Source organism: Psammomys obesus, unplaced genomic scaffold (assembly GCF_907164565.1).
Source record: "Psammomys obesus unplaced genomic scaffold, mPsaObe1.curated_primary_1811, whole genome shotgun sequence".
NCBI classification, from domain to species: Eukaryota; Metazoa; Chordata; class Mammalia; order Rodentia; family Muridae; genus Psammomys; species Psammomys obesus.
The window spans coordinates 1,403,450-1,431,263 of record NW_026585698.1 but is presented as its reverse complement, the minus strand read 5'-3'; the positions used below and the strand labels follow the sequence as shown (position 1 = coordinate 1,431,263).

At 46.5% G+C, this 27,814-nt stretch overlaps 1 protein-coding gene across 1 annotated transcript in view; it reads left to right on the top strand.

The window, feature by feature from the left end:
* The first annotated feature begins 2,073 nt into the window (after positions 1-2,073).
* LOC129670399 (core histone macro-H2A.2) overlaps positions 2,074-27,814 on the top strand; it is a 39,991-nt gene continuing 14,250 nt past the window's right edge. The window contains exons 1-4 of the mRNA XM_055598885.1: positions 2,074-2,745; positions 21,372-21,602; positions 25,216-25,322; positions 26,460-26,657. Coding sequence (XP_055454860.1) covers positions 21,431-21,602; positions 25,216-25,322; positions 26,460-26,657 — 477 coding nt within the window. The 5' untranslated portion in view covers positions 2,074-2,745; positions 21,372-21,430. The remainder of the gene's footprint in view (positions 2,746-21,371; positions 21,603-25,215; positions 25,323-26,459; positions 26,658-27,814) is intronic.

The window sequence follows — 27,814 nt, the reverse complement described above, 5'->3', positions numbered from 1 at the left end:
CTTTCCTATCTAGTTTTAGGGGGTAAAACTGGGAGAGAATAAAGGAAGGGAAAAGGAAGAACCCACAAAGTAGCAAAATGCAGCTACAGAGGCTCTTGAGTAACACTTCTCAGTTGCATCCTTTCCCTGGATAGTACAGAATCAAACACTAGATGAGCATGTTGCAGAGGATTCATACAAATCAAGCCTGAAACCCCTGATTTGGGGGCAGAAGGATCAAGGGTTCAAGGTCTTCCCTGGCTACATAGCAAGTACAAGGCCACCCTGAGACTATACCAAAAGAAAGGAAAGAGAAAAGAGTAAGTCAGGCGAAACGGCACAAACTTTAATCCCAGAACTCAGGAGACAGAGAAAGGCAAATCCCTATCAGCTTGAAGCCAGCTTGGTCTACTTATCAATTTCCAAAGCAGCCAGGGCTGCATAGTCTTTGTCTCAAGTACAAAAAGGAAAGAAGGAAGAAGAGGAAAAATTGAAATTAAATGAAATGAAAATCACATTGAAGTGGCTTTATTAAAACAACAAAAACATGGTCTCCATAAGATGAAACAGTCTAGACTGACCTTGAACTCATAGAGGTCCATTTGCCTGTACCTCCTGAGTGCTAGGATTAAAGGCGTGTGCCACCATGCCTAGCCACATATACGATTTTTAGTAGAAATTACAGAGAATGTAATTATTATATGCCAATGAATAATTCATTAAATTTCTGTGAGCCTGGCTGATTGGGAGCCAGGAGTGACTGTCAAGTTCTTCTAGAAGATGCTGAATGGTCTTGAATGCTGGCCTTAAATGTGTGTGTGTGTGTGTGTGTGTGTGTGTGTGTGTGTGTGTAAGAAAGATGGGCCCTCCCTCTAGGAATGTGTAGAAATGCCACTACACTACAGTTGGTCCTTTAAAATCCTTTAAATACAGGTCTCTGGAAAGAGGACTGTGTCCTGTCTAGGTTTCTGGCCTGGCAAAGATTTCCAAAACAAAAGACAGGAGGGTCATCCTTGAAAGCATTCAGGAGAATTAAGGCTTTCCTCTCTTTCAGACTATGGGGTGTGGAGAGCTGTTTGTTTGTCAAGCCGCTTTGTATTCAGCGGAAAAACATGTTTTCACCCCAGCCTTGAGACAAAGATAAGAGGATATTTTGCTAAGTTCCTTAAAACTTGTTTGTGTGATCTTGGACCATATCTGCTACAGGGAAGTAGTTTAAGAAAGCAAATTTGGCAGTTGCATGAACTTCTTTCTTGTATTGATGTGACCTGTTTTTGCTTTGCCTATAAGAAGGAACTGTGGCATAAACTCGCGGCTGCAGTCTTACTGACAGCCCTCTCGAGCTGATCAGGAGTGTAGTGTGACTTGCTTTAATTATTTCAGTCCTCACTCCCCACTCGGGTACTGTTCGACTCTGCCGCAGGCCCTGGCAGTGGAGTCCCCGCCACAGGAGATATGTTTACAGCAGAATGAAATATGCATGGTTTGGGGGAGAACAGAGCTTGAAACGCACGTCCTCAAAGGCATGCACTATCTGTAAGTGCCAGCTGCCGGCTCAATGAAATGGCGCTGATCTAGGTGGTGGGTGGTTAGCTTCTCCCACAGGCAATCACAGGCCTTTGGTCACTCCAGAGTTCCCCACTGCGTACACAGATGCAAGTATAGTTTGTGGTAGCAAGTACACAGGGAGAGTGTCCCAGGAATGATAGCATCATCTGGTCAGTGCTGAAGGTTTCGGCTTCTCGTGTCTTTGTAGAGATCAAAAGGTTTCCTCTCAGACTCCTCGGACTGCTCCGGGAGAAATCTGAGGAAACATGGCTGGTCCATGCTTATGGCGACTGGCTCTGGAGCCACGTGCCCTCGGCAAGCGTCAGAGTATAAAAGACATGCTCGGTTTTTGCCAAGAACCAAGCAACTACACACGCCCAGTGTCACCTGATATTGTCCCAACACTCGGCCATCACAATGAATTTTCTGGAAATTAATAAAAACTGCTCCTTCAGACACTGTCTTTGTGCCAACCCCAATGCCCGTTGGGAGACAGCAAACTAAGGCAACCTAATTTTAAAAGGATGCCAGGGCGGCAGGTCTTCATCCACCAAGACACACATCTGTGCCTCCACCACCACACGGCGGCAGATTCTCGTCTTCGTTTATGAACAGCAGACAGGCATAAGTATAAATTCTCGGTTCCTGTGGCCGCTGTGCGCGACACGGTAATGTGTTTTGTAATATTTTCAGGTCAGGGCTGCATTCAAGGTGGCCTCTCTGCGTTCCCCTCTCACCCCATAGCCGGCGGATGGATGCCCACACCTCTTTCTCCCAGCAAAGGTGGGTCGAGCTAACGGGAGCCCGTGGCTGGCGACCGCAAGGCCTCCGTGCAGGGCTCTAGGGAAGGGGAGTCCTCGCAGCCAACGGCTCCGCGAGGCGCAGGCCGGGTGGTTCCACTGCAGAAGGACAATAGCTCATCAAGCCCCACGAAAGCCCCCGGACCCGTCGCGGAGCCTGGGCTGGCGGGGGATGAGGCTGAGCGACTCCTCCTAGAGGTGGTTATGTGGAGAAGGAGCAATCCCTTCTCCCTCCTCCTCCTCCCCCCGCTACTATCCGCGGCCCGGAGAACTGCCGCTTGCCGCCATTGACACGCACAGATACAACCCCAAGAAAGGCAGCGTCCTGTCCGGCACCGGCGGCACGCGGGCCGGACCTGCGGCCGGGATTGGCGCGCACTAGGCCACCGGGCGCCCGGAGCCCGCGGCGCAGCACCAGGTGAGCCCGCCATGCCCGTGGCATCATTGTTTCGGGGGGCGCCGGGGGTCTGGAAACAAAACCCTCTGCCCGGGCAGTGCCGGGGCCGAAGGGAGCCACGGCGCCTCCCCCCGCAGCCCTGCGGGCGCACCCCGGTCACCGACCCACCTCTGCCACAAAAATTAATAAATCGATCTACCCAACTTGCTTCCTCGGGAGATAAAAGGGGGGTTGCTAAAGGCGCTGCGCGATTCCCGCAGCTGGCGAGGGGCCGGGGAACCCTGGGCCAGGCAGGGAGGATGCAGAAATGCGGGGTCCGGCGGCCGGGCTGGAGGTGCCGGGAGCCCTGGGCTTCGAGGATGCGGAGCTCCGGGAGTAGGGGAGGGAGGAGGGAGTCACCCGGGCGCCGAAGGGATCGGGCGGGGACTCAGGCTCGCTAGGGCCGAGGGCGCGCGACCGGGGCCTCCGGGGTGCGGAGCTGGGCGCGGGCTGACAATGGAGGAGGACGCGGAGGCGCCTGGGAGGCGCGGGCGAGGAGCCGGGATGCTGCGGGCGCCGCCGCGGAGGAGGGCGCGGGGCCGAGCACTCCCCTCGGGTTCCCTTTCCGGGGCGCTCGGTGCTTCCACCGCCAAATGGCGGCCCCTGAGCGGCTTGCCCTCCCGGTCCCAGCTGCCTAATTTGCGCGGGAAAATAGCAACAATAATATTAATAATATCAAGAAGAGAGAAAGCATAGTCAAGTCAGGAAAAGGCTGCAAGGCTGCCGCGGGGACGAATCAGCCCTGCCTCCCCAGAGCGCCATCCAGGTGCACCGAGTCCCAGCCCCGTAGCCCACGGATCGCTGCTCAGGGTGTCTTTCCACGCCTTTCCTCATGGGGGCGCCCTCAGCTCCTGCCCTCTTTGTTCTTCTCAACAATGGCCAAAGGGGCATCGAAACCCCCACCCATTCACCCACCCAAGGACAATTGAGCCTCCTTGTCCAGGAGCTAAGCATTACTCATTGTGCCTGAGAGTGAAATGGGCCACTGGTGGGCCTAATTTAGCCCTGGCCATTGCAGCAAGCATCCCATAGTCCTCTTGGGTGACAGCAAAAGGGACTGGGGATAAAGGCTGAAAACTGAAGTGTGGATTCCCTGCTCCTGGGGAGACTCAGTGGGAATCAGGCTTGGCAGCCCAAACTGGAAAGCAGTTCCCCGGGTGGGCTGGCAATCCTAGCTTCAGGGGAATTCACATCAAGAGACCACACACCCCAGGAGCCCCAGGCAGTCAGTCCTGTGCCTGACAGCGCTCTTGGTTAGTTGTGAGTTTATGTTGAATACAGTTGCCTCCTCGCTAGGCTGCAATCGCTACTTAAAACTGTTCAGAGAGGGAAAGGAAACCTTATTCAGAGCAAAATGTCTTCGCTTATGTCGTCCCAAAACAAATAAAGCCATGCACAATCCCCAGATGGCTCAGTCTAGTAGATTGAACGTTGTCCGTCACCACAGGGAACTCTCAAAAGTAAACGCTCAGAGCTCCAGGACCAGCCCACTGTGCCTTTGAATTCCAAAATATCGAAGTGAACTAAAATATTGGAATCCCTCTGTAGGAAATTGTATCTTAATAAAGATAATTCACACCAGCAAAATCTCTTTCCTGCCTTCAAATTCCCTCCTAAAATACTCTTGCTCTCCTCCATTTGCCCCACCCTAACAGTCATTCTCAATAAGTCATTCTACTTATTCTTAGCCTTTAGAGGTGATTTACAGTTTCTGCTATTTCAGAAGTCCATAAAGAGAACTTACTTACCTCCGTGGATCCAGAAAGACTCTGACCCTATTCCATCTTCTGCCTTGATGTCAGGGCTGTGGGGTGCCTATAGTGTGCTCTGCCACAGCAGGCGGGACCCCTCTACTGATGATAGCCTGAGACAGCCAAGCCCCGTTTTCTTTACCTCCTGCCAGGAAAGCAGGCAGCTTTAAATGGAAGATATCAATACCCACGGAGGGGCCGTGCAAAAACTGAATTCTCTTAAGAATGTGTTTTGTTCGTAAGGAATAACCTCAAAGTTAGTTGCAGTCTTGGAAAGTGCCTTTGAAAAGTGTGTGTTTGTAGAGATGAGCAAAAGACACATGGCAAGGGATCAGACAGACAGCCTTCACTGATCATAGGTTCTTAAAACGAATCCAGGCAGAGAGAGCAGCACACGTTTGAGGAAGTCAGGGTCTCATTCTCAGTGAGCATTTCAGCACAGGCCTGGGAGATGCTAAAATAAAAATGTAGGCAATGCAGGAAAAATGTGTTATCACTTATGATCCTGGGAAATCAGGATCTATGCCTACAGGTGTGTGTGTGTGTGTGTGTGTGTGTTGATAGAGACAATATGGATGGCAGTTAGGCGGTGTCTTTTAAATTTTATTACTTTCACAAGTGTGTGTGTGTGTGTTTACATTTGAGTGTGTGAATGGGCATGCATGTGCCACAGTGCCCATATAAAGATCAGAGGTCAGAGGACAATTCCAGGGGTCAGTCCAGACCTAGTTTGAGAAAGGGTCTCTTTTGTTTTGTTTTGAGACAGGGTTTCTCTGTGTAGCCTTGGCTGTCCTGGAACTCAGTCTATAGACCAGGCTGGCCTCAAACTCACAGAGATCCACCTGCTACTGCCTCCCTGAGTGCTGGTGTTACAGGTGTGTGCCACCGTGCCTGGCTCTCTTTGCCTGCATAGGCCAGGCAAACTAGTCCTTGGTGGTCTGGCAATTCTGACTGTGCCTCCCATTTCTCTGAAGGGCTTCTGGGATTGCAGATACTCTTCCTACTCACCAGACTTCGATGTGGGTTCGGGGATTTGAACTGAGGTCCTCATACTGGCATGGCAAGAGCTTTTACCCGAGAAGCCATCTCCCTTTACCTGAGCGTGGCTATTAAAGATATAATATGCACATGCTATAAAGTAGCAGTTCGTTTCTTCTCCTGACACTGTTATGTTTATTTGTGTGTGAGTGGCATGGGCGTGGAGGTCAGAGGGCAACTCTGTGGAGTTGTTTCTCTCCTTCCACTATGTGGGTCCTGAGGCCCAAACTCAAATTCTCGGGCTTGACAGCAAACACCTTTACCTCTAAGCTAGCTAGTGCTCCATTTCTTGTTCTATATCGCACTGAAGCAGACATGTATATGTGTGTGTGAGGATGTTCATGGCAGAGTTGAGGTAGTGTCATCTTTGAAAACACCTTAACAGCCAATAGTAAGAAATGCTACATTTTCCCTTACGCATCTACGTTCAGGAATACAGCACAGCAGTTATAAAGAATAAAGCCAATGTATATATGCAGAGAAAGATCATCAAGGCATGCTATTAGTAAAGAAAGAAAAAAGCAAACTGCAGAGATGCAAAAAAAAAAAAAAACTGTAGAATGCTATAAATTAAAATACAATATGATTGGGTACAAAGTGGAAAGAAGCTATTCAAAGGACTGCGAAGAGCTTTGGTTCACAGCTACTGTGGCTGTTGTGACCTTTGACATCAGACACATTGACTCACTCTGTGGAGTGCTTGCACAGGTAGATTTGGAAATGACAGAAGACCGCCAGTATGAAAGACCACAACATGCTGCAGTTTTTAAAGGACAAAGAGGATTTCAGACTGGAAGGGAAGAACAGGCCTAGGCTTTCTAGAGAAGGTGTGGGGTTGGGTGGAAGCAGATGAGTGACAAGGCAAGAGGTGCTCCCTTACCTCCTTCTCCATCTCCAACAGGATTTTATGTGACCTCCTAGGGAGGCTGAGTTAGGCCTGTTCCACCAGCTTCCCACTGAGAACGCTCACAATGGTTCTCATCACAATGATGATCCGTGTGAAATTCAGGAGCAAGAGGCAAGTAAGAGAGGAGAAAAGTGTAGGACATGTTTGTTTTGTTTCATGACAGGATGTCAGACAGCCCAGGCTGTCCTTGAACTCTCTGCAGAGCCAAGAATGATCTTGAGCCCTGGATCTCACGGCTTCTGCCTACTAGGCCCTGGGTTGCATGCATGCACCCACACCCAGTTTCCGCAGTGCTGAGACTCAACCCCAGAGCTTCATGTTGCTAGGAAAGCACGCTACCAGCTGAGCCACGTCTCCTGCCGGGGAGTCCAGTAACAGCACTGCAAGGTCGTGCTTCCAGCCCAGCTGGAAGGCAGGGAGTTTCTCTTGGGAATTAAAATTCAGGGGAAGATGGGTATTAGAAAAGATATTTCATTTCACAAAATACAAAGGAAGCCTAGACATGCTTTTGTAAAAGGTTAAAAATTATCCATACTGTGTTTCAGCATGGGGGTGGGGTCAGAAGACCATTTTCAAGACTCAGTTATCCTGAGCTTCCGCTTCCTTCATATGGGTGCTGGGACTAGAACTCAAGTCTTTGGGCTTTACAGCAGTCACCCTCACCCACCAAGCCACCTTGCTGGCTTTAAAACTGTTTTTGAAGTAAAACATAGTTAAGTGGTTTGTTTTGAATAATTCACTCATTGAAGGAATATGTATTTAACTGTGTCCCTAGCACTGTACAAAGGTTGTAAGGGGTGACATTTGCAACAGAGTGAAGAAGAAAGGGATCCAGGAACTGGAGAGTGGGGAGTTTCGGGGGAGTCCCAGGTGACACAGAAAATGTCTTTTCCTGACGCCTGAAAGTTGTCATCTGACCACCACACAAAGACTGTGGCATGCACCAATACACACACACACACACACACACACACACACACACACACACACACACACGTGCGCTCTCGAAAACATAAGTATAATTTAAAATTTTTGGTAATGGTTTCTTTTGAAGAAACAAATCATGTTGAGGGCCAGTGAGTTAGCTCAGTGGTAAAGGAACTTCCTGCCAAATCTGATGACCTGACTGATCCCAGTGGTGCAACAGGAGACCCAGGTCCTGCAGGTTATCTCTACCCCACATCATGTGCGTCATGGTACATTCGTAAATGCACACGCACACACACACACACAAACAATAAACAAATAGTGTAATAATTAAAATGCAGTAATTTAAAAGTCTGTGTTGCACTGCCAGCCAGGTTCTAGTCTGAGCACTTGATATGAATAAATTCATTTACTTCTGACCACGGCACCGCATTGAAGTGGTGTTACTGCCCCTGCCCTTCAGAAAGCAAAGCAAAGGCTGAGGAGGTGCCAAGGGACGCCATCCCAGGAAGCCTGCCAGCTCTCTTTATTCATGTATTAATAAAAAAGAAAAAGAAAAGGGAGGGAGTGCTCCCAGTGATTCTGTGTTGATTTATGCAGATTTTTTGAAGTATGAAAATTTTTATTTATAAAACTTATTTGCATCAATGCCAGGAAACCCCTCCCGTGCTGTGACAAATGAAAGATAAAGAGACTGTGATGTTGCCACGTAGCGCCGGGCTTTAAACTGTCGTGTCACAGAGTATTAAGTGAGATTAATCTGGCGTTGTCTCCGAAGCCCTCACTGTTCGTTTATCCATCTCAGCATCCATCATACTTTGTCCGATTTATTTGACTGGCATTGCCAATTTGGACCTTGAATGAAGTAAGTAATTCAAGTCAAAATTCCCAGGCTCTGACGTAAATAGGTACCAGACGTACACACAGACACCGGCCTGGGGACAACACCAGCTAATTCCTCGATGTCACAAGAGTCACTAAGTTGCTCTTTCTGTTTATTTTAGATTTGTCTCTTACATTTATGTATGTGTGTGCACGTGCCAGTTTGCACACGCCACTGCACATGTGGGTTTGCAGAGGACATGCTTACAGAGGACAGCTTTCAGGAATCAGTTCCCTCCTTCCTCCACCTGTGTCCCAGGGATCACACGCAGGTCGTCAGGTTATCCACAACCTTTGCTGCTCAATCAAGCATGGCACCCAGACCCTTACCCACTGAGCCATCTTGCCAGACTCAGCCAAATGACAACAAGCATTCAGTCTGCCTCAAGATTTGAGGGTTGCTTGAGATGCCATTCTAGGGAAATTGTTCATATGCCTAAATTTGGTTGTTTCATGAGAATTAATGACACATAACAAGGTCAAATCTGATTCTCCTGCACTCCAGGCCTGTGCTTGCTGTGCCCTCCTGTGAGGGATGTATGCACAGAACGATGTAATGTATATTTTCCACACCCCTTGATGCTCAATAAAGCATAAAATTAAGTAGTGATGGTGGCCTACAGAAAGGTCAAGCCCAACAGTTTCTACAATAGACGACATAAATGTTTAGGTCAGAGGATAATTCAGTGCATTCCCCATCAGCACAGGAAAGTTGCAAATTGATTGTTCTTGCAGAATTTCAATCAAGAGACAATCAAGTATTCCCCTGCCCACCATCAGCTGGACTCTGTGCACATATGCGCCTGTGATTACACATGTGTTTGTAGGTGTGTGTGTGTGTGTGTGTGTGTGTGTGTGTGTATGTGGAGGTCAAAGGCTGACCACTTTTTTTTTAGCATTTACTTTTTTTGGGGGGGTGTGGGTTAGAGGTCAGAGGACAACTTGCAAGATTTCTCTCCTTCCATCATGTAGGCTCAAAGGATGGGACTCGGGTCATCAGGCTCCATGTAAAGTGCCTTTACTAGCCTCATGGCTCTTGTTTTATTGTATTGTTTTGTTTTAAGACAAGATCTCTCTATGCAGTCCTGCCTGGCCTGGGACTCTCTTTGTAAACCAGGCTGTTCTTGAACTCAGAGAGATCTGATTATGCCATGCCTCGCCCACCACCTGTTTTTTTTTTTTAAAGAAAAGGTCTTTCATTGACCTTGTCACTCTCTAATTTGGCTATGCGGGGTGGCCAGTGAGCCCCAAGGATTCTCCTGTACCCTGGAACCTCCCCATGCTGGAATTACAGAGGCATACCACTGCATCTGACTTTTTACATGGGCAGTTTCTGACTGACAAGGTTTATCGTCCTGGTGGGTGGAGACCAACTGTTCTGGTGCTCAGTGAGGTCAATTGCTCTTTTCTGTGATTATCGAAAGCGACCTAACAGTGACTTGAAAAGAAAGCTCCCTGGGTGTGGCTGGCTTTTCCTGGTGTCAGCGATTGTAACTGGTGAGGGTCTGGCAGGATCCTGTGTCGGGTGTCTCTGTGGAACATCCCTCGGGAGAAAGCCTCAGAGGCCGGTAGGTGCAGTGTGGTCTCAGGTAGAATGCCACAGAAGCCCAGAGCAGGTGTGCGGGCACCTGGCTCTCCTCCCAGCCAGGACAGTGCTCTCCCATCTTATTCCCTTATGAAAGCTCCTGTAAGCTTTTGCTCAAGCCAAAGAGAAGTTTTGAGGAATCTGATTTGCCTGAGGGCCATGCACAGCTGGTCAGTGAGAAACAGTCCACTGTGTCTCCCTGAGACCACAGAGGGAATGGTATGATAAGAACGTGGAACTTCGCTGTGTAGGGTGCCAGCATTTAGGGGCTATGGGGCCGGGGCCACACATCCTAATTTGCAAACTCTACCTGCCAACAACACAAAATTCTTCATAGAAAGAAAAGCCCTGCCCTCCAGAGGGAAGGAAAAGAGAATAGGGAGGTGTGAGTATGAAAGGGGAGAGGGCTCCAGAGCTGCTGTCTGTGTTCAGCTCAGACTATTGGTGTGAGCGCAGACCATCAGGGGTCTGTGAAAGCCCTCGATTGGGTCAGGTAGCCCCAGCTACCTGGGTTCCTCACTCCAATCCATTGAGGAGCTCATCTTGGCTCAGACAACACCAGTCCCCTTCCTGGAAAAACCCAAAGGATGCTGCTTGCAAGAAACCCTATTACTAATTGGATTTATCAGATTTTGAGGAAATGGGACAGTTAGGCCACATTTCCATTTGCCCATCCTTAAAGGGCAAAAAGGCAAGCAGAGGCTAGGCTAATCACACTGAGGGCTTTTGTTTGTTTGGCTTGGTTTTTCTCTTCCATCAATAAGTAGATTCATGGCTAGATGGGCAAAGGCGCTTCCCTGGACAAGCCTGATGACCTGGGCTGTAGGAACCCACGGGAAAGTAGGAGAGAAAGGACTCTATACACCTCCCCTCTAGACTTCCACATACACCATGGCATATGCCCCAGCACGTGCACACTAAGCAAATAAACCTGAGCATTTTTAGCTCAGATTTTAAGAAGAATAACTTTATTAGTCATCTTCCATCCAACTAGTACCATTAGGGGCCAAATGTATTTATATTAAAACAGCATATGGCTTGCTAGAAGAAGAATAAAAAAACACAGCAACAACGTTTGCTTTTCTCTTGTTTAAGAAAATCACAACTTGGGTTCATCAAAGAGAAGAAAACGTGTTAAAAGTCAGCGTGTGCAGCTAGGAAGATGGCTCAGGCAGTAAAGTACTGACGATGCAAGGATGAGGGCCCGAGTCTAATCCCCAGAATCCACATTAAAAAGTCAGGTTTGGGACTGGAGAGATGGCTCAGCAGTTAAGCACTTGCTGCTCCTCCCAAGGACATGGGTTTGACTCCCAGCACCCACCAGGCAGCTCACAGCTGTCTGTAACTCCAGTTCTAGGGGATCCGACGCCATCTTCTGACCTCCGCAGGCCCTGCCTGCACATGTTTCACAGACATGCATGTAGAACAGACACCCTTACACATAAACTAAAAACACAATAGAAACAAACAAAGCAGTTGGTTTGGTGGCGCGCATTTGTAATCCTTGTGTTTGGGCGGTGGAGACAAGTGGATCCCTGCCGTGTGCTGGCCAGCCGGGCTTCTCAGACAGGTGAGCCCTGGGCCAGGAGACCGTGTGTCTCAAAAACAAGTGGCAAAAACCAAGACAAGGTCTTGACAAGTGGCTCTGAAGTGACCTCTGGTTTTCACATGTATCTGTGCACACATACTCACACACTTGCATGCATTTGCATCTGCAAGCACGCGCGCACGCACACACACACACACACACACACACACACACAAGTCACAGTGTCCCTCAACTCCTGGAGAAATCCTAAATTCATTCACATGGTCTCTGTCGGCCTCTGGGATGACCCGGCTGGCCCACGTTCGCAGCCTCTGATTTACAAAGAGCACGTGAGCTTCCCAATCCGAGGCATGAGTGGAAATGCGTGTTTTAAAAAGGCAGTGATTTGCTTTCCAGTAGTATAATTTAAATCAATTGGATTAATGCTTGGTTTTTGTGTTCGTGGTTGCTTAATTTGGTTAACTCGATCTCGTGTCTCTTTGATAAAACTGCATTTGGTGCTGTTCTTTACATGATAAATTGTTACTGTATTTTAATGTATGTGATGGTGAAATTATTGACTGTTCTCTGTCACTCAGAGATGGCCCTGGAAGAAAATGGTATGGAAAGTATTGCTTGTGCAGTAATGGCTTGCCCTCGGAGTTCCTAAATGGGAGTGCAACAGACCTAGTGATTTAGCTGGTATCACTGAAAATGGGCTTTCCAGCTACAGAATAATGCTAACAAACTATTATTAGCTTAATACAGTACTCAGGGTAAGACACCAAAATATGTTAGAATTCTATTAAGTGAGAAGCTGTCAAGAGGCCCTGTTTCCTATTTCATACGCTTTAAAATACAGTTCTGTATGTAGCTAGTATATTTCTATTGAATTCCTTTATGTTCTATTTAGTCCTATTTTATCTCATTTGCTTCTCCCAAAGGACAGTTTGGAACTGACAGAGAAAACTACTTCATGGTGGCATCAGCTTCATTTTTTCATAAATATTTACAATCTACAATATTGTGGAGCACAATACTATAGAGGAGGGAGATGCCACAGGTACGAGCAGAATTTTTATAGCCTGCTGATCCACTGGGACCATGCTGGAAGTTTCGTGTTTGAAATGTTTCAAAAAACAGTATTTGAAGTTTTAAAAATTCATTTCCATTATTAAAAAGCAGTACAACCTCTTATTTCTTGGTTTCAGATAACACAGGTGAATGTTTGATTGGTATAGATCTGAAGCAAAGGATCTCAGAAGAATTCTTTAAACAGTCTTTTTGCAAGATGGTATAGGTACATGAACAGACATGACCTGGGACACAATGGCTACAGTGATTGCACCCAGCCCTCGCCCTCCTCTACCTTCAGTCTTACAATACTCCGGCTGAGAATGTAGCTCATCAGTGTAGCATTTGCCTAGCATCAATAAGTGCCTGGGTTCTGTGTACACACACACACACACACAGAGAGAGAGAGAGAGAGAGAGAGAGAGAGAGAGAGAGAGAGAGCAAAATCCTGTCTCAAAAAGAAGCAAAATAAGAGGGTTGAAGAGATGGCTCAGTGGTTAAGAGCACTGACTTCTCTTCCAATACCCACATGGCAACTGTCTGTAATTCCAGTTCTAGGGGATCCGACATCCTCTTCTGTAAGTACCGTACACATGGCACACAGACACACGTGTAGCCAAAAAAAACCAATATGCTTAAAAACAATTTTTTGTTGTTTAAGGAAGTAATACATATAGAAAGATAAATAACTTTTGGGACAAGTGTAACTGTTTTGAAAAATGGCCTTTTGTTTTTCTAGACAGGGTTTCTCTGTGTAACCTTATCTATCCTAGAACTTATTCTGTAGACAAAGCTGGCCTCAAACTTATAAATATCAGCCTGCCTCTGCCTCCCAATTAATTAAAGGAACTAATTTTTGAGGATCCTCCAAGTGATCACACAAGCCTTATTGAGGCATGAGTGAGGTCAGTGTTGATGAAATGAGCATGTGTGTTAAGTAAGGCATCTTTAAAACAGAAGCCCACACGTAACAAAGCCACAGGGCTGGCATGTGCTCAGTGGTACAGTGCTGGCTTAGCACCCCTGGGCCCCTGGCTGTCATCCTTAGCACTTTGGATAAGACATAACTATAGGTTTCTGTCTCCTTAGATATGGTGTTATAGGGTTATGTTCCAACAGCCCTACAGTGAGTTGAAGATAGCCCATGCTGGAAAGCACCCTAAGTCACCTGCATTTCCCAGAGCCCCGGTCAGCAGCATAGTACACCATGGGGTACTGGTTCCTTTGCCCCCATGGTGACCCCATGGCTTAGCTCACCACAGCCCAGCAACACAAGGGAAGCATCAGACTGCGTTATTGCCTGCATGTAAGATTCAAATTCCAAATTGAAGGTACATGTCTACCAAATGGTCCTAGCTGCTATACCTCTGTCAAGTCAAAAAAGCCAAACCTGTCTATACATGTTTAAGCTGGTGGATGATGAGCCTGATTTACCCAAGATTTCCATAGCTCTCAAGAGCCCCAGTGAGAGTGCTATGCCAGAAGAAACACCTGTTTGCTCCACTTAGTAAGTGGTTGAGTTCAAAGAATTTAATAAGCATGTATGTCCTAACCACAACGAGTGGTGGATAAGCCACGTGCAACCTGTCTCACCGCACACACTCTCAAGAAGTGGAATAGGACTGGACACTGCTAGCCTCATTTTCTTTCTGTGTTACCCTTCACCTGCCAGTTTTATTAAAGCAGCGGTTCCCAACCTTCCTAATGCTGTGGCCCTTTAATAATGTTCCTCATGTTATGGTGACCCCCCAATCATAAAACCATTTCAGAACTGTAATTTTGCTACTGGTATGAATCATAATGTAAATGTCTGATGTGCAGGATATCTGATTTGCAACCAGTGTGGGGGAAGGGCACAACCCACATGTTGAGAACCATTTATTTACAGTGACAGTCAAAAATCTCACGTTGCCGCAATCAAGTTTCATCAAAATGAAGACACTTGGGGCCTGAGATGTGGCTCAGTCAGTAACATCCTTGCCTTCCCAAGCTGAGCTGTGACCCCAGCACTCCATGGTAGTATATGCCTATAATCCCAGACCTCCTGGAGACAGGAGGATCCCTGAGGTTTGTCCACCAGCCAGTCTGGCCTTATCAATGAGCTCCAGGTTCAGTGAGAGGCCCTGTCTCAAAAAAAAAAAAAATATATATATATATATATATGATAGAGATCAGTCAAGGAAGATACCCAATGTTGACCTCTGTTCTCCACGCACACACTTGTACACAAATGAATACACACATACACACACACACACACACACACACACACACAGAGGAAGGAAGGAAGGAAGTAAAGAAGGAAGGAAGGAAGGAAGCAAGGAAGCAAGGAAGGAAGGAAGGGAAAGAGAAAGGGAAAGGGAAAGAGAAAGAGAAAGAGAAAGAGAAAAAGAAAGAGAGAAAGAGAAAGAGAAAGAGAAAAAAATCATCTGAAGACTTGAGCCATCGTGAGCTGGTAGTGGTTGGGCTCACCAGAGACCAAATACTCCCCAGCTTCCTCTGAGTGCTGCTAGGGGCTCGCCAATGAGCTGAGGGAGGGGCGTTTTCAGGATACTTACTACCTTTATTACAGCACAGTGAAAAACATTTAGGGACAGGAAGGTATAAATTCATCAACATCTATACAGTTTCCTGTTCAATAACAAGTAGCCAATGAATTCTGTGTCTCGTTGATACCATGATGACACAGATTGTTTTTGCTGAGTCTAGACATAGCAAAACTTTTCAAAACAGAGGTTCACCATGAAGTCCATGAATTACAGTAGTTACTGGACCAGGCCAGTGAGAGTCTATTATTTGAAGGAGAGCTACAATTTATTAATTGTCCTGAATTGTCTGCCAAATCTAACAAGTACCATTATGGACCCAAAACCAGACCTCAGAATAAGAGACTCCCAGCTCCGCTTCCTGGCACGCCCCAGGGAGGTTCTTTAAGAGTCTGGCAAGATATTTCCTGGTTCCCCATGGGTGTGCTTACAACTGTCCTGGTTAAAGGGCCATTGTGGTGACAGTCCATGCCCCTGGTTCTGCAGGTGTGGCCCAAGCAGATGTGTTGCAGGTCAGGACTTTCTTAAAGTTCACTAAGGGATCCATGTGCAGCCTCCAGGGGAACCCTGGGAGGCCCAAATCATTTCACACCACAGCCTATCCACAGTGTCTTCTTCAAACACGTAAACAAACAGAATAGATTGTCATCATTAAGCTATGCCTGATGGGAGCCAAATTGTTTGAGCAAAACATTAACTATTAGTCAGCTGGAAATGGATCTTCCCACTGATGGTTCTTTCTCTTTAGCTCATCGATTCTCAGACTTCCTAACGCTGCCACCCTTTGATACAGTTCCTCATGCTGTGATGACCCCCCATCCATAAAATTATTTTTGTTGCTACTTCATAACTGTTCGCGTTGCTCCTCTTATGAATTGTAATGTAATTATCTGTATTTTCCGATGGTCTTTGGGGGTTCACCACCCACAGGTTGAGAATGGATGCCTTAGACAGTAGCCCCGCCCCAGACTTAACTTCACAAGCTGTGGGTGCAAGCTCACTGGGGTGCAGGGGCTTTCCCAGTGGACAGGGGGTGGCAGGCTTCCTTTCCTGGTGGATTTGGGACCCTGCCAGCTCTCAGCAGCCCTCCTCACGTCACCTCTGGGTTCCAGCAATGGGCAGGGTGTCTAAGCCCTGGCAAATTGCAACTGCAGGTGGGCACCTCCTGTCTGAGGAGATGTGCTCCTGTGAGGTGGTCATCTCACAGACAGACCTCACCTGCCCTGCCTCCCCATCTCTGTGTGAGGCTGTGACTAACGGCGAGCCTGGAGCTGCAGAAGGAAGTCTTGCACTTAGGAGCCCTCTGCAGGCTACCACCCTGCAAACCATGTAGCTTCCCTGTGGCATCGTACCTACATTTGCCTTACCCGGGAAATTTGTCTTGAGTATTTGAAGCATCCCTAAAGTTACCCAAAAGTCACTTGCTTTTCTGCCATTACCTCATTTCTAATTTTAGGGCAGGGTCTGACTTGTCTTGATTTATCCTGGGCAGTCCTCAGGTAGCATTGTCTTACCAGCGTAACTTTTCTGGTTTGTGTTAGAAAGTGTGTGTGTCGGGGGGTTCTGTCAGTTTGGCACACAGTATATCCACAGGACATGTTTTACCCTATGGTGGGCCTTTCAGGTGGTTTCCTTGGCAACCAGACTTACTAACCCTTGGGGGCAGGGCAGGGGGCTCATGTAACAGTGACCGGAAAAGCGTAAAATTGGCTTAGTGCATTCATTGTGCATCCTTGTAAACCTGAACTGACCCCGAAGTGATTGAGGGGCTACAGTTTTGCTTGGTTTTGTTTGTGGGTTTGTTTGAAGGGTTGGTTTGTTTGAGACAGAGTCTCACATAACCCAGGCCAGCTTGAACTCCGTCTAATTATGAATGAAACTGGGCTTAAATTGCTGATCCTCCTGCTTCCACCTCAGGAGCGCTCAGGCTCCTCCTCCACCATCAGCCTCTCCCAACTCTTTAGAACCAACTTCATCTAGAGATTACGATCCTCGACCAAAACAATTTGAAAGTGTGTTTTAGAAAAACTAGATTGTGGAAGAGAAAGACTATGAAGCTCATGATCCATCTCCTGCTTCCACCCCTCTGCCAGGAGCCATGTGCATTTGAGCACCACCTGCTGACTTCACACATGCACAGTGAGATGACGAGGACCCGATGTTAACATTGCCTTGAGTCCCCTGGCTCCTAGGACAAAGCTACTGACAGCTGCTGCCCCCTGCATTTCCTCTTCCTCAACTTGTTTGATGTTCACACTTCCCATCTACAGTTCTGGCTTCCTCCGGGACTGAGCGCACTCACAAGACATGGATGAGGTCAGCAGCTTCAGACAGCACAGACACAGAAATCACAGACATTTTCAACACTCAACATTATCTTGTTCCTATCGGGGTGATAGTCTGGGGCCATTTGCACTTACATTCCCCTGAGGAATACCTATTGACTTTAGTGGGAAAGCAGTAATGACTTGTAAGTGTTTAAAAACAATGTAGGTGAACTATGTAATAAAATACCCCAAACCCACTTCGTTCACCTCAGGGGTGGTGTGCGCTGAGAACACTGTTTGAGTTGAGCATAATGGCACATGCTGGAGCAGGGGAATCATGAGTTTGAGGTCAGCCTGGCCTTCATAGGAAGTTCCAGCCCAGCCCAGCCTGTGGGGTGTGTGTGTGTGTGTGTGTGTGTGTGTGTGTGTGTGTGTGTGTGTGTTGCCCATTGGAAGCCCAGAAGAGGATGTTGGGTCCCCTGAAATTGGAGTTATACATGGTTGTTAGCTGCTCTAACTGCTAGAAGTGGGACCTATAAGTGGGAGAGCAATCAGTGCTCTTAACCTCTGATACACTGCTCCAACCTCCAATTAAAACAGAAGTGGGTATGGTGGTTCTCAACTATAATCCTAGCATTTGGAAAACTGAGGCAGGAGGATTACCTCAAGTTCAAGGCCAGCCTGAGCTACACAGTGAGTTCTAGGCCAGGTTAGACTTCATAGTAAGATCTGTTTTACCAGCTGGAGAAATTGCTCAGAGGTTAAGAGCACTGACTATTCTTCCAAAAGTCCTGACCAATCAGGGTGAGAGGTGTGGCCTTCACTGCTGGTCAGTTGCAAGACGACATAAAATTGAACATGACAAAGGAGACCAATAAGCCAAAGGAAGAACCAATAAACCAAAGGAAATAACCATCTGTAATAAAATTTGGCGCCCTCTTCTGGTGGGTAGGCACACATGCACTACAAAATACTGTATAAATAATAAATAAATAAATCTTTAAAAAAAATCTGGTTTACAAAACAAAACAAACAAAAGGCCAAATTCTATAGATTAATTTTTTTTACAATTTCATACACGTATAGAATGGATTGTGGTCATATTTACCCCATTAGCCTATCTCATACCTGTTGACCTAAATTTTTTATGAAACCTACTTTATTTAGGGTGTTTAAATGCTTCTATCTCCCTTCCAACCCCCCAACACCAGGTAGGAGGGAGAGAAGGTTAGTGGGGACAGGGGGTGGCGTTCTCTCTGCTACTTCCCGCTGGGTAGGGTCTTAGGATTCTGTTGGGAGCAAAACCACTATGAGTCGTCCAGAAATCCCAAAGTCCAGGTAACCAGCAAATCAGCAAGCAGCAAATGCAGCAGCAGGACGAACTGGCAGCAGCAGGACGAACCGGCAGCAAGCAGTCCCCCTCCAAGCAGCTGTGCCTTCTTCCTCTAGGCTGTCATAGTTACACCCCTCAAAGCCCTCAGGATTCAACTAATTCCACCTGGCAAAGACCATCCTACACAGGAGACGCTTAACAGGTGTGGGCAAACTAAATTCCCCAACTTGGAATTTAACAAAAATGTGTTTACATATCATAAACCAAAATGTCCACATCACATACCCCCTCCCATTTCTCTAAATCCCCTCCTCCTTCCCCTCCTCCTTCCTACACATAAAATAAACAATATTCCTACACATAAAATAAGAATAAGAATAAAAAGAAAAGAAAGGAAGAGAGGGAGGAAGAAAATGCTCAGTTAGGACTGAGCAGTCTTAATTCCATGTCAATGTTTAAAACACGTCAACCATAACAGACTTTAGGATACTACAGGAAACTAAAGCCTACAAGATGACACCATGTATAAAGGAAGGTGCCATTACACCTCATGACCTGAGTTCAACTGTCCTCTGTGGAGTGACATTCATGCAAGCTCCCCATCTCCACACACACGCTAATACATATACATACACACATGCATATGCATATATACATATACACACATATAAGTGTAGCTACACATATATTATCTTAGTTTGGGTTATTATTGCTATGATAAAACACTATGACCAAAAGCAAGTTCGGGAGAAAATGGTTGATTTTGTGTATACTTCAGCATTCATAGTCCATCCATGAAGAAAGTCAGGACAGGAACTGAAACAGGGCAGCATCCTAAATGCAGGGACTGATACAGAGGCCATGGAGGGGTGCAGCTTTCTGGCCTGCACAGTCTGCTTTTTTATAGAACACAGGACCACCAGCCCAGGGATGACACTACCCACCATGGGCTGGGCCCTCCCCCATCAATCACTAATTAAGAAAATGCTCTATAGGCTTGCCCATACCCCAGTCTTATGGAGGCATTTTCTCAACTGGATTCCTTCTTCTCAGATTTTTCTAGCCTGTGTCAAAATTATCCAGCACACACAAACACTCACATATATACATGCATACATACACACATACATAACGATACTATCAAACACCCATATACACATACACACATGCAAAAGTAAATGAAAAGAAAATGGCCTGTTGGAGGTTCAGGAACCCTAGTTGTGTGTCTCCCGGCAGCTGAGCAGTCCGTTTTATTTTGACTTTCTCATTTCTGCCAACAAGGGAATGCTGTCACCCTGGATTGGAGCGCTTTGACTCATTCCCTAGAAATGTCTATGGCTTTACTCTGCTCCTGTTTATCCTGTGTAATTTACTTACTCTGAATTATATTACTCCATAATTGTATATTGTAAGACTTTGTTATACATATTATAATGTATACGTGTAAGTTAGAAATACTATATGATTTTTTTTTTTTGGTCACAATATTCCCTTACCTGAAAGATTGAGATAAGCCCAGCTGTGTCCATGAAGCCCTGATCTACATAGTAAATTCAGGATAGCCAGGGCAACATAGAGAGACCCTGTCTCAAAACAGCTAGAGCAAGACTGTTCAGGAAGCTATGGTTGTTTGCTCTTCTAAAAGATGGCTTTTAGAAGGGACAGTAAATCATTGATGAATTATGCAGAATCCACCTCTCTGTGCTGACTTCAAATGTCTCCCCCAAACCATCCTGGATTCCCTCAAGGAACAGAGGTCTAAGTTGTGCTGTGGCTTTCTGTGTGCTGTCTGATTGCTAGGCAATAGCATAGTATTTTAACACTGCCCTTTCTTACAGAGTGATACATACACTGGGGTTAGGTTGTAGCTCCATTGATGGAGTGTTTGCCTAGTATGAACAGAGATCTGGGTTTGATCCCCAGTACCATGTGAACTGGTCATGGTTGTGCATGACTGTAATCCCAGCACACAGGAGGTGGAGGCAGGAAAAACAGAGGTTCAATCAAGGTCATCCTCAACTGCATATTAAGTTCTAGGCCAGCCTGAGCTACCTGAGACCCTGGCCAAAAAGAAAGAAAGAAAGACTGCATGCATTATTAGAGAAGCTGAAAAGTGGTTCCTTTTGAGAAACATGTATAGGCTTATTTACATAACTGAAAGCTGTGGCCCGCCATGGTGACACAAGCTCTTAGTCCCAGCCCTGAGGAAACAGGGGCAGGTGGATCTCTGTGAGTTCAAGGCCAGCTTGGTCTACATAGTGAATGCCAGGCCAGCCAAGACTACAGAGTGAGACTCTGTCTTTAAACAAAACAACAAAAGTGAACTATGGAGCCAGCGCTAGCCTCTAATTTCAGCACTTAGGAAGTGAAGGCAACAGGATGAGGAATTCACAGCCAATCTCAAGTATATGAGGATCTGTTTTTTTAAAAAGAAAAAAAATTTTTAATCACATCTGTAAAATCCCTTTTCATACAGAGCATCCACAGGGTCTGGGGACAAGGAAATGATGTCATGGCCATCACTGCACAGCTGGGTACAGGAGTGTAACTTTCCCTTCTAGCAACAGCTTCATTTGGCCTCTGCTGCCTGGGGCTGCCCCGTAGGGAGGGAGGTTTGTAAGGGGGCTGCAGATGCCCTTCAGAGGCCCTGCCCAGCTCTTACATTGGCAGCTAAGGTTCAGCTGCCTCCACAGGGCAGCCAGACATAAGGCCACACTGATGTGCCCCTGGTATTTCAGCCAGCCTCAATCCTGCCTTCTTTCCTTTCTAGTGTTGCTTAAGTGCCAGGAGGCCATTCTGTCAGCAAGCTGAGAGGAAAACTGAGGCAAGATGTCAGGCCGGAGTGGGAAGAAGAAAATGTCCAAGCTGTCCCGGTCAGCCAGGGCTGGTGTCATCTTTCCAGTAGGGCGGTTGATGCGGTACCTGAAGAAAGGGACATTCAAGTACAGGATCAGCGTTGGAGCGCCCGTGTACATGGCTGCTGTCATTGAGTACCTGGCAGGTAATTCCAGAATGTAGGGGGCCCCACAGCCACTTTCCCACCCTTTGGAGCCCTTCACATTTGGGTAGGATGCTGTGACTCTCCCAGTACCTGGCTCAAAAATACTGCGGGTGATGACAAGGCTTTTCCTGGCCTGCTTGGCCAAGGTTGGCATCTAAAGGCCTTGGGGAAGGAGAAAGGGCATTGGAGAGTTCTCCACATAGGACAGAGAGCGCACATTTAAACTGTTCTTCTAGACCTGCCCAGCAACGTGAGGCTTGCATTAGCAAATGCCACATATGACATATCTAAGCTGTCAGCCGTGCAATGTGCCTCGAATTGCTCACTAAATCCCTGGGGGTAGTTGTAGGGCTTCTGTTTGGTTGATTTGGTTTGGGTACATTTAAAGTAGGAAGGCTGGGGAGATGTTCAGTTGGTAAAGTGCTTGGCATACAATCATGGGAACCTGACTTTGATCCCCAGAACTTGTGTAAAAACTGGGCACCGCACCACAACCCTTGAAATGCTGGCACTGGAGAAGTGTAAACAGGTGTGTCCTTGGGGCTTGCTCACTAGCCAGCCTTTCCAGTCAGCAAGTCCCAGGTCCTAGTGAGAGAGTCCGGCTCAAAAATGAGGTGGCTAGCCCCTGAGGAAAAACACCTGAGATTGGCCTTTGATTCCCCCAGACACAGTCACACAGGCACACACACACACACACACACACACACACTGAAGAACACAGTCTTAGATCATCATGTTTGGTGGGCACTCTTCCTACTGAGCCATATCCCCAGCCCGGAGAAGACTGGCTTGTTTGGTTTTGAACCATGGTCTCACTCTTTTGCCCTGCCTGGCCTGGAACTCACCATTTTACCACACTTACCTTATACTCAGTTGGATCCTCCTGCCTCAGCCTCCGGAGTGCTGGGATCACAGGCGTGTGCCACTTTGCCCAGCAGGCGGGATACTCTGTGCACTTCTTAATTCTGCTTGACATTTAAATTGTTCTCAGGTGTTAAACAGAAACAAAACAATGTTATGGGTGCATTTAAGAAATACATATGCAGCTGGGTATGGTGGTACACATCTTTAAAATCCCAACTCTCAGGAGGCAGAGGCCGGCGGAACTCTGAGTTCGCAAGTTCGAGGCCAGGACAACCAGGGCTACACAGAGAAACATTGTCTCAAAAACAAACAAACAAAAAAATAAACAAAACAAATCTATGCAAGTAATGTAGATAACTAAATGGGATTAGTCCCCTGTTGGGTCATTTTATTCTCTAGTAACAATATCTCTAACAACCTTGCAGTTTGTCAATTCCCCCTCCTATGCACCAAGGTTAAGTACAAATCTCTGACACACCTTTAATCTCAGCACTCTCAAGGCAGAGGCAGAAGGATTGCTAGGAGTGTGAGGCTAGCCTGCTCCACATAGTGAGTTGTAGGCCAGCCAGGGCTATATATAATTTTCAAGAGAAAAGGAAGCTGAATGTCAGCCAGAAGTCACAGGCCAGAAAAATCTAATATGGCATCAATTTCAAAATATTTGTCCCATCTGTCCAACAGGTGTGTTCATACTTCTTAAACTACAATGCCCCAATCATTCAGAAAATGAGGTCATAGGGCTGACGAAGTAGCTTAGTAAATGTAAGCATGAGGACTTGAGTTAGTATCCCAATACCCATGCAAAAGCCATGCATAGCCTGTAACCCCACACTGGAAGGGAGGGAGACAGGCAGATCTTTGAGGCTCACTGGCCAGCCAGTCTAGCCGAAACAGCAAGCTCCCACTTTAGTGAGAGACTCTCAAAAGGTATGCTGGAGAAAAAGAGAGAGTTGCCTCAACCTGTGGCATGCATGAGAGTGTATACATGAGTGCTCACAGCACACACTATGGTCACTGTGTCAGTAAGCTTGCTAGCCATTGCTGAATGTTCCAGGAAAGGCATGAGAAGAATTTGTGGTTCTTTAGCGCTTTCCATTCTGGAAATGCCATATAAATATTGAAGTCTGATGTTTGTTTTATTCTAATGTTTGTGTTAATCACATCTGCCCGGCTAATACAGCAGTCTTTAGCCAAGTTTCCACTGTTGCCGTCAGGTTTCTGGATGATGGCAACTTTATGGGCTATTCTATTTGATATTAGGCTGACAGAGAAGACGCCTGCAGAAGCAGCCCGAGTGTTTATGCTGTACCAGCAGATGCAGTCAAAACACAGAGACTGTCTGCACACAGCAGCGTAGAACATTAGTGCAAACACACATGCACCCTTTCTTCCCTCTTCTGTGAGACCTGTTGGCCCACTGCTTCCAGCTTTCAGTAAAGAACTTTCTCTTTAAAACTCATTTTTTTGTTTTCATTTTCCATGTTTTTGTTTGTTTGTGTTTGAGTTCCACTATAGTCCAGCCTGGAACTTGGGATCCTTCTGCTTCAGCCATCCAAGTACATTTGTAAATGGATACCACACCAAACTTACTCACTTTTTTTTTAAGACTTGTTTTCATTTTTATTTATGTGTGTATTTATGCACGTGTATCCCACATATGTGTGGGTGCTAGTGGATGCCAGAAGAGGGCGCTAGACCCTGAACTTGAGATTGTGAGCACCCGACATGGGTACTGGGAATCGAACTCTGGTCCTCTGGAAGAACAAGAAAGTACTCCTAACCACTGAGCCGTCTCTCCAGCTCCTCATTCACACTTTTTAAAGCAAATGAATCATCTTTCCACAACTGAAGAGAAAGCAAAATAAATCTTCAATTAAAAATAAAATACAGCTTTAACAACAATAATACTAGAACAAAAGTGAAGAAAAAGGAAAAGTAGTAAAACAAGATAGAAAGTTGGGCATGATGGTGCACACTTTTAATCCCAACACCCAGGAGACAGAGGCAGGCAGATCTCTGTGAGTTCAAGACCAGTCTGGTCTACAAAGTGAGTTCCAGGCCAGCCAAGGCTGCATAGTAAGATGCTGACTCAGACAAACAAACAAAAAAAGAAATAAAATAAAATACCAATGAAATGGTTTATTGGTAAAAGCTGTAGCTTACTCACCCCCACTACCAACACACACACACACACACACACACACACACACAAAATATTATAGATATAAAAAGGAACTAAAGATGGCCCAGTGGTTAGGAACACTGGCTGCTCTTGCAGAGGACCTGGGTTTGATTCCTAGCATTTACATGGTGGCTCACAGACATCTCTAACTCCAGTTCAGAGGATGAAACACCCTCTTGGGACACATGTGGTGCATATACATACATGTAGGCAAAATACTTACAGATACAAAATACACAAATTTAAAAGAACTAACGAATGACAGAGGAATATAGAATACCAGCTATATGCAACCTGTGGCCTCTGGGCCACATATAACCCTGGATAACAGCCCAAAGCAAAAATCACAAGCTTTATGGTAGCCAAGATGGCTCAGAAGGCAAAGGCACTTGCTGCATGAATCTGGCAACATGAATCCAATCCCTAGAACCCGCATCAAGGTGGAGAGAGAGGACCAATTCCACAGAGTTGTTTTCTGACCTCCACCTGTGCAAATGCACACACCCACATACACATACCAATAATAATAGTAATTTGATTGTTCATTAACTTCCCCTTGTACTTCAGCGGAAATCCTAGAGTTGGCTGGGAATGCTGCAAGGGACAACAAGAAGGCCCGGATAGCCCCCAGGCACATCCTGCTGGCCGTGGCCAACGATGAGGAGCTCAACCAGGTAGGTCTGCACCCTAGGCCCAGTGGGACACACACACACACACACACACACACACACACACACACACATCAGGAATCAGGACCAGGTAAAGAAGAACAGATTTTAATAGCTCTGCATTCAGAGTCAAGATCAAATTCCCTCTAGAGCAGACTCTGCCATGTGGAGTGCAGACTTGTATTTAATGAGGAGACAAATCTTCAAGAGATTTGTCTCCTCATTAAATACAAGTCATTGCGTGCATATATTATTCCTGGCAATTTCTTAACTGGAGCCCTGCGGATGATTTATTGGGATGTGAATAGGAGACTCCCTATTTACACATTAGATCTGACTGACGCCACAGCCAAGTGAATGCCTTTCTGGACAACACTAGGCATGCTGGGGTTTAAGTAGAGTGAGACTTTTTATTTATGTTTATGTTCTGATCTCATTCTTCTCAAACTAAAGGACCTTTAAAGTTGCCAGTCCATCATAGATTGACCATTTAAAAATAAAAGTGATAAAATTTGATTGCTATGAAAATGCAAAACAAAGGCATGCAAATGAAAATCCCAAAGCTCCTGTCAGAGTCGGCAGTGCTATAATAACTGTGGACTTGCTGTAGCTGTTTCTAGACTCTCACCTTGTCTGTGCTGCTCTGACACACATGGTTGGCTAATGGATGGTGGATAAGCCATAGGTTCAGACCACCCTCGGTTTAGAATATGCAGAGTATATGATTGTGGGTTAATTGTTCAAAATGTATCCACTGGGAGGTTCATGGTCAAATGTTTGAGAGTGTGCAAGCCACTGGATCTCATTCTTGAGTTAACCTTTGAAGCCAGGTTTGATCAGTGTGCTTCCCACACACAGCCCTCTATTCTCCATCGTCACCTGAAATTCCAGAGCCCTGGCCATCATCCCAGTTTCAACTTCTCTGACACTTTGATTCTGCCTCGTTCTGCTTTCTATGCAAGACCGCAGACAATCTGATACCTCCTGAGAAATGCTTTGCAAGCATAGGACAGGAGAGCCAGCAGCTGCATGTTAATCAGTTCTGTTGGTTAAGCAGAAGCCAGACTCCAGCCTTGTGTGGCCAGGGCCGACACTTGTGTTAGCCAGCGCAGAGCTGACCAGTTCTTTGCATCTCTCTCTCAGCTGCTGAAAGGAGTGACCATCGCCAGTGGGGGTGTCCTGCCTAGAATTCACCCTGAACTGCTGGCCAAAAAGCGAGGGACCAAAGGCAAGTCAGAAACGATCCTCTCCCCGCCCCCAGAGAAAAGAGGAAGGAAGGCGGCATCAGGCAAGAAGGGGGGCAAGAAATCCAAGGCCACCAAGCCACGGTCGTCCAAGAAGGTGAGTCATGGAACGTTTCAGGAATCAGGTGTTATCACTGCCATAGGCACAGTGCTCCTCAATGGAGCACCCTCAAAGGATGAGGTTAGGAGATGGAACCTTTGAGCCATGTTGACATCATGTGGACGCATCCTTGACATGCAAGATCAGTGTCCTAGTTTCCTTTCTCCACTGTAATGAAATACTCTGGAGAAAACAACTCTAGGGAGAAGGAGCTTCCTTTGGTTCACGGTTCAAGGGTATAATCTCTCACGAAGGGGGGAGTCAAGGTGGCAGGAGTTTGGTGCATGCCTTTAATTCCAGCGCTCAGGAGGCAGAGTGATGAGTTCTCTGAGTTTGAGCCAGCCTAGTCTACAGAGTGAGTTCCAGGACAGCCAAGGCTACACAGAGAAACCCTGTCTTGGAAAAAAAAATTAACCTGGGGATGTAGGTTAGTGTTGGAGCATCTGCCCGGCGTTCAGGGGTCCCTGGGCTTTCTCCCAGGCATTGCATAAACAATAATAATAATAACTCCAAATGAAAGTTTGGCTCCTCAGACGCACTAGCCACTTTTTACATGCTCAGTAGCCCTGAGCATCCAGGATACCAGATGGTTCCATCACAGGTGGTTCTAGTAAACAGCAAGAGCATTGCCTGGGACCTCCCAACCACAACGTTATTTTCATTGCTACTTCATAACTGTAATTTTTCTACAGTTGTGAATCATAATATAGATATATGATATGCAGGATATTTGATATGTGACCCCTGTGAAAGGGTCATTCAACACCAAAGAGGTCGAAACCCCCAGGCTAAGAACCATTGGCTTAAATGCTTATCTTAAACTGCAGGCCTAGAAAGACTAACAGAACCAGCCAAGAAGACTGTATCTATGTCCAGATTTGGATGAAGACAGCTTCAGGGGCCTGTGAGCTCCTGTAATAATCATTATGATACTATGGGTTGTTTGTTTGTTTGTTTGAGACAGTGTCTCATGTAACCCAGGTTGGCCTCACTTGTCTAGGTAGCCAAGAATGACCTTGAACTTCTGATTCTGCAGTGTCCACCCGCTGAGTTCTGGATTACAGTTGTGTGCTGTTACACCTCATTGGTTGAGAGCTGGGGATGGAGCCCAGGGCTTCCTACATTTGAGGCAGGCACTCCACCAACTGAGCTGC